The sequence below is a fragment of the Cephus cinctus genome, unplaced genomic scaffold (genome assembly GCF_000341935.2).
Source record: "Cephus cinctus unplaced genomic scaffold, Ccin1 Ccin1_scaffold0457, whole genome shotgun sequence".
NCBI classification, from domain to species: Eukaryota; Metazoa; Arthropoda; class Insecta; order Hymenoptera; family Cephidae; genus Cephus; species Cephus cinctus.
This window is the reverse complement of record NW_014333134.1, coordinates 1,047,866-1,055,436: the sequence shown is the minus strand read 5'-3', so window position 1 is coordinate 1,055,436 and position 7,571 is coordinate 1,047,866. Positions and strand designations below refer to the sequence as shown.

Here is a 7,571-nt window from a genome sequence, read left to right as displayed (position 1 = left end):
CCCCCGGGCATCAAACATCCAAAACAATTACAGACTGCAGATAGCCAAACGTCTTTAAGACGTGATTTCCGGTTATGCTATTAAATACGTCATATCCTATTACCATTGAACTCTGCATCCGCATAATAGATATATCTTTGAACGCCTCTTCGATGTATACACGGAAAACCTTGTTTCCCGGGAAAGTTATAGAAAAATGTTTTTCCTTAATCCTTATGACAGCAATACAAGTTTCTCCAACCAGGAAAAGGTGATTGGCTTCGTATGAAACATGTGGCATTTCTTTGAACACGCTTAACGTATCTTCTTTTACACATATTGACACTGCCTGTGATTTTTTAGCTTTACATAAGCCAATAAAGTATTTATATATATAAATACTCTTTTATATGTTGGTAGTTTCGTTTTAAATATATACAGTCCTGGTTATCAGTATCTCCTTACTTGACTATGCATAAGAGAAAGGTGTACGATACACTGTAAGGAAAAAAAAAATAGATCCTTTACAACTAACAGCAATAAATTAAATTATCAGCTAGAGATCTTCTTGATCGTTCGCATTATAACGATCGTACCGAAGGATCGAACGTAATTACAAATATAAAAAATTCATCGACTTGGTACAAGTACGCTCGATAGGCCTCGCTTGTGCGATTACAGTAGCGAACTTGACCACGAACGTGACCGTGAAGTTACGCCGTTCAGCGAAGTCATACACAGGTACTTACCATGTATAAAAATACATTGTCATTAGACGAAGTTTATTTTAAACAGTACAATTAAAATGTAAATAAGGCATCTTTTCGTAAATAGTCAAATTAAAATATATATCTAGCATAATTATATAAAATTTGCCGATAATGAAGAATTAATTCGCGACGCGACAAAAGGACTTTCGCGCAATCTAATTTGTTATAGTGAACGAATACGTGCCACTGTAAGTCACGTGGGTTACCTTGGTATAAAATTTCTAAAGGAGTCATGCGTGAGAAGGATCCTTTAACATTACCATAATGAATTGTAGCAGTCGAAATAAAAATGATTAAAAAATTTGTTACGAGTCACGTGACAACGGGCGTCTCAAATTTTCTGACCTTGATACAACTCTTCGTGTTACGCTCTAAGAGTGTGTCGACTTGATTAGAATTTTTGCATAATAATTATTCATCCGAAACAATCGTCGTATCATCGTTAACGTACGTGACAGTAAACCCCTTTGTGAGGTTTTCGAATCATTGGCGTAACGAATCGTGTAAATATTTTCCAACGGGATTCAAATGGCATTACCGTTTACAGAGCGAACGAAAAAAAATCTCTCCGGTATGTTATTGTCAACAGTTATCTTTACGACAGTGCTTTTCCGTAGACTTTAATTTGTTTGGCGCTGCCTCGTCCAGGGTGCCTGCAGATAAATAAATAATAATCGCGTGTGTCATGGTCATAAATCAATTTGTTAGCAACAACGAGTAACGTGGGCTTTATGAACTTTATCTCAAAATTCTAGATACTCACTGTATTTTGTACTTTCAATTTCACAATTAGTCATTCCCTCCGGCGTCGATGGGAAATACCTAAATTTTTCGTTACAACTGCCTTATCTCGGTGACCTTAAAATATTTGAGAGAAAAGTTCGTTATCGTGTTAATTTATTATGGTTGTCTTATTCGCAGTTTACGTCATGATTTTTCCTACTGTCCAAACAATCTAACCTACAATTCACGTCAAAAGATTACACAGCCGTGACAATGAAACTTACTTGCCAGTGTATACATTCTTATGAAAATGAATATTTATGAAAAAATTTTTAATTGTACTATTCATCGTGACCTTCCTCCTCCTTAGTGTCTACCGGCAGGTGCAGCGGCAGATGCAGTTGCATCAATTTCTAGGAACCTTCGTTCCAATTGACTATTGTTTTTCAGCAATGCTTCTACAAGAATTTCCCACTCGAGCAGCCTGCACATTTTTCAATTTGACTTTAATGACAAATGGTAGACATTTAAAAAAAATTTGTCATATTTATCTTTTTTTCGAGCTATACAAATTCTGGGCACTGTTTTATCGATATCTATGATTTATCTTAAGTGTAGATGGTCACTAGATCTCAGAAAGATTTCACTCGGTTGCTGTGTCAGCATACGTTATAGGTAGACGAAGCGCGTGACATGAAAACAACTTGGCACGTGCTTGCTTTATCATGAATGTAGCAACACAGTTAGTAAAACGTTATTAGAGAACTTAATTGAAAGCAATTAATGGTTAGTTTAATCCGGAGTGTATACGATTTGGCTTTGGAGGCAATGATACGTCCTTCGAATAATGTTACTTTCAGTGGTTGGTACGACGGAGAGATATCGATATATTTTATAAGATATTAACCCGCCATTTTTTTTTATTGTATATGTTTATATACCGAATGCTATTTTTTATTTAACAATGTGCTTTCACACGTGACACTTAGAGTTACGCCAAGGTTCACGAATAACAACTGATGCCGTAATCTAAATGTTTTAATAAAAAAATAATACGTTATTCGCTCACGTGAGAGGAATTCGGATTTAAAAATGTTGGAAATCTAACGCACGGGATATAATAATGCCTCAGGTGTTTTCAAGCTGGCCAATATATGACGTGTGGAAAGGTGAGTGGCATTTTGAATAACTTGTTTGAGATCCACTGTTAAGCAGTCTAACGTCCTTTTTGTATTTTTTGATGTAGTACAGTCATGTGACTCCATTGGCGCTGCGAGCATTTGCAGAGATTCTTAATGTCCTGTGTCGTCTTATGACTATTGGCTCTGCCTTTTCTAAAGGACGATGCTGATTGGTTCGCAAATAGAATGATATATGAAGGTGCGTTCAAACGAGAAGATTTCAGGGAAATATGCTCATGCGTATTAACACTATTGTATAGTATTTATGTGTTGCGTCTGTTGAGAATTAAATACGATTCAGGACGAGCATAAAAAAAAGCAGAAATAGTTGGTGATAATTAATTACGCAACATCGACTAGTAGTATTACTATGTTGACTTTCATTCTTTTTTAATACGTCAAAATCGTACTTAATGATTTTCAAATGATTTTTTAGATGACAATAAATTTTTTCGGATTTTCTAGAAATTCGAATAAGTAGGCCGTTTCGTTAGGTAGGGTTTTTGGTATCTAGAATAAATAGTGCGTTGAGTAAGTTTACATTACTTTTAATCAAGATGTTTACTATTAACTTTTAGAAAAATTGTACGTAACTATACGTATTTATGATTGACGGAACATACGTCATATGTTCGACGATGATCTTGCGTGACTAAAGTCACGAAATAGAACTCATGACTTCGTTCACTGTTGTTACTGTTGTTGATTTTTATTAGACGAGAAGCTTAGGTCAAGTCATTCCACCCGACTGTAATAACGGAACGTTCACAGAGTGCGACAAATGCGTGTAAAAGCACGATAAATCAATCAGACGAACTCGACTTCGTTGAGTTAGTGAAAATTTCGTTGAAGCTTTGAATTCTTAACGGGTTTTTTTATTTTTCGTCGCCAAAAATGATTCTCGTTAATCGGACTCAACGCCAAATTCTTCAGGATTATGTTATATATAATTTTATCAAATAAATCCGACTATACGCGATCGCATATTTCTACAGTTTTTGCAGCTGTTCAAGAAGGAATCGTATTCTACAATCTTATCGAAGAATGTTAAAAGTGGAATTAAGGTTATAACAATTTTTACACAAGATTTTGACAAGTACTTATTGCACCATATTAACGTCTTGAGATAAAAATAGAGAGAAATTTATTAAACTAACTGTAAACTTACTTGAAAGTATTGTATCCTGATGACGACTAATCCAGTGTGTATTCTTCTCCTCGACAATGATGTAAATTCGGTAATTCCGAGTTCTGTCAAATGAGCCATGCAGATTGGCTTGAAATTCTCACAGAAGGGAAATGATTTTCACATTATTTTACGACATAGCGAATTAACGATTTAACTCACTATCATACACTTGTGAAAACGACGACAGTACTGTAGAAGGGATCATTCTGTACTATACTCGCGTCAACGTCTCTTATGTCAAGACGAAGATAAACCAAGTACGACGCGACATTTTCACGATTGGAAGCCATTATTGTTTTCGTAGCGAGTCAGTTAATGAAAACGGTCGAGTCAAGGGCTTCGTTCAAATACGCAAATAACGCAAGAATCCATTCGAATACGAGTTTAAATTTTCAGAGAAAGTACATACTCAACTGTATTACGCAAAATATTTTTGCATTGTTAGGAATTCAAAGAATTTGCTATCCTACACAAATTCCGTTTTGTTGTGTTAATTAAAACGAGGTTAAACTTAATTTGACAGGAAAATATAAATTGTCGAGAGTAATTTTAACAGGAATAAATATTTTAAATTCATCTAATACATGAAATGTCAAGATCTTTGAGTGGGTATAGCATTACGTATTTTGAAATAATATAAATATAATAATTCTATCTAGGATAAGCTAAAATAGTATATTACGATACAAGTGCGCAAAGTAGGTGATTCCCGCAAGAGTCGGGTTTGTCGCCCGAGCGTAGCAAGGGTGACAAAAGAGACGAGTGCGGGAGACGCCTATGCGCACGTGTATCGTATACTATTTTTCCTAACAAGCTGCGTAAAATTCGATTTTGCACACGCGTTTGACAGTGCGGGAATGAGGCACTTTGCGCACGCAAACCCGTGCGCAAAATTCGATTTTGCGCACGCTGTTAGGAAAAATACTTTCCTTTAGTCTATTGGCATTTCAGGTACACAGAGTCTATTGAACGCAAAACAAAATCTGATTTGACGATAGTTATGGTACGCGAAGAAAGTCATCGCATTGTTTGATACCAATATGGATAATGAAATGATACGCAATTCGTCCTTCTATCATAATAATAATTTAATATCAAAATAATTGACACATAAGAATGTCTCATCATTAACACAATCATTCAATCTTAATCCGAACTATGTAATGACAAATGAAGCACACTGACGACATCAATTAAAAACTTGAAAATGTTATTTGTTTAAGAAACATCAATTCGTTCCTCGTTCTAGGGTCAATTGATCTAAATTGAATTGTTATATATGGCCCAGATAGAAATGGCGATCACGAAGAAAGCCGTTTTGAATCAAGAAAACATTTAAACACAGACGCTAACTTGATAACATGAGTCGTACTCGTCATCAGTGGCGGCTCATAGCTAAAATTAGTGGGGGTGCTGCTCCCGAAAATTTTTAGCCATTATCGATAATATCAAGTGGAAACAGGGAGTGCTGCAATTCTACAGTGCCTATACGAGAGCCGGCTCTGCTCGTCATAATTGAACTAATACAGTTAACTGATTCAATTGGTGCCTATTTTATTTTCCGGCTCATTTTATCAATCGGTAAACATTTCAAGGATGTCGAATCAATTCCGGCATTTTCGTGCTTGAACCGTTAAAATCAATTCTTTTAGGAACGAAATATTTCTGTCACCCACCGTGCCGTTTGGTCACCGCGGAAGAAAAGCAATCAAATACTCGTGATCACTTTGGCTTCTCGTAAGTGTATCTATATATATGTATAATTATATTTAACTGCTCAACCGGTTACTTTTTATAAACGGGAAACAAGGAGAGAAGAAATTCTAATTTGTCAGATATATCCGTAGGTAGTTTAAAATATACAGCTCAGTCAGATCCTAAACTGTATAAGAACTATACGAGTATTTCGACAAAGAAAATAATGGTAAATATTCCTTCTTTATTAAACAAAATGTACATATAAATGTCACAATAGTAAAAGACTGAATAATCACAAGGGTGACGTTTCCTTATCTTTCATCATGGTCTCGTCATCAGTCGATGAGTTACCGTCCGATTCTAAACCATCAGTGCTAACAGCCATGTAGCACAACAAACCTTTATCAGGAATTTTTCTAAAAGCAATGTACGCACAGCCGTCGGGAGTTCGTCTGGATACAATAGGCTCAATGGGACCAGCCCTAGGGAGTTCAGGACACAGATCGCATAGGAAATTGGCCATAGCTTCAGCCAATGGCGGTATGTCGTTTTCTGGCGGGGATTTTAAAAATACCCCATGAAGACGTCCACCTCGTGTCATTATCTTCAGCAACTGTATATAATCATTACGATTCTTGGCTTCGTCAATTGTATCATCGGGAATACCCGCCAACCTCCGTGACCATTCCACGATTCTTACGCGATCTTCGTAATCCCAGGTAAGTTCCCGTATTGAGGAAAAGAGAAAGAGGAGCCTTTAATAATAAAACCAAACTACGTACTGTCAGCGGGGAATTCCGGAACTAACACTACTCTGGTCTAATCGTAAGGCACCTTTTCGTAAATCCAGACAACGCGAGTAATACGAGTTTTAGCTTTTTTAAAATAAATTATCGAATTGACAATGAAATTGTTTGCAGGATGTTTTATGGATTGGACTTAAATTTCTTACCGTATGGTGAGTTAAAGTGGGCAACCCTCTGAGCAATTTCACGAAGAGCTTCCTTGAATTCCGTATTGTATACCTTGGCCATTTTTCTTTACCACTGATTTCGATCAAATAATTCATACTATATGATTTTCGATTATCAACGTCAACGACATATTTCTCAAACAAATGACTGTCAGTGTCAATCACTTTTAGAAACTAAGGATACGTTCACAAATCACATCTGAGCGTATCCTAGTATCATTCGTATCTTCCTTGTAAGAATATTGATAAAAAAAAGACCCAACATATCAGAATTACTCCTAATCAACTTTCAAAACGCAACACCAGTCTACTGTGGATGATTAATTGTCACACGTATATACCGAAAAATTCCTAACGAAGTGTCAAATATTATTTCAACCAAAATTCTACAGATCCAGCAAACATATTTCAATTATTTACTCAGTCATGCGCACAGAACACAACTGTTTACCCCAAAAAGGGTATATCATACCCATCTAAGCATTTGTACAGCCCTAGTGATTCCAAATTCAACAGTCATGTGATTCTCCGGTTCTTTTTTATTGACGTAATTAATATAGCAAACAGTACCTGACACGGAAGATCGTTGAAAAACAGTCGGAACAAACAGTGTCAAAAGAAGTTTAAAACTAAAGTCTGTCGCAAATTTTCCGGATCGCGCGATCCACGCTGTTCCAATAAAAGAAAGATATTTAAAGAAAACCAAAAAAGGGTAAAGGCGATGATCTTTGGTTGATCCAGTGAAAATCGCATTATTATTATTTTCAAATACTTTTGATATACAATAATAATAATAATAATAATAATAATAATAATAATAATAATAATCATTATTAATTAATTAGGTACAGGAACACTTTATCATTCGTGATATTAATCAATAATAATTACGTAGAATTAAAAAATTATTGGCCGTGGTGCGCCGCCCTCCTGATTTGCAAGTAATATTCATTTATACCCTCGCTTAGGCTTAATCGAATCTTAAACTACTAAAAAGGCACAATTTTCCGCACCTGATAAAACATCGTTACGATCTATGACGCTAATGATCTTTTCTT

At 35.7% G+C, this 7,571-nt stretch overlaps 2 protein-coding genes across 2 annotated transcripts in view; both read right to left on the bottom strand.

Annotated features, from left to right (window-relative positions):
• LOC107267876 (sodium-independent sulfate anion transporter) overlaps positions 1-4,114 on the bottom strand; it is a 17,363-nt gene extending 13,249 nt beyond the window's left edge. Inside the window, exon 1 of the mRNA XM_015740044.2 lies at positions 3,822-4,114. The gene's annotated coding sequence lies outside the window, so the exon portion shown is untranslated. The remainder of the gene's footprint in view (positions 1-3,821) is intronic.
• Positions 4,115-5,755: 1,641 nt separating this feature from the next.
• LOC107267782 lies at positions 5,756-7,565 on the bottom strand. The gene is made up of 2 exons (XM_015739863.2): positions 6,493-7,565; positions 5,756-6,245 (listed from the first exon to the last, which is right to left on the bottom strand). Exons 1-2 carry the CDS (start codon positions 6,572-6,574, stop codon positions 5,833-5,835), a joined length of 495 nt encoding a protein of 164 aa, XP_015595349.1. The 5' UTR covers positions 6,575-7,565; the 3' UTR covers positions 5,756-5,832.
• Positions 7,566-7,571: the final 6 nt, after the last annotated feature.

Excerpts from the sequence above, each read along its gene's own strand:
- LOC107267782 (XM_015739863.2), bottom strand. The coding sequence starts at position 6,574 with ATGGCCAAGGTATACAATACGGAATTCAAGGAAGCTCTTCGTGAAATT. Across the intron at positions 6,246-6,492 it reads CCACTTTAACTCACCATACG|ATCGCGTAAGAATCGTGGAA; the intron begins GTAAGAAATTTA and ends GGGATTACGAAG.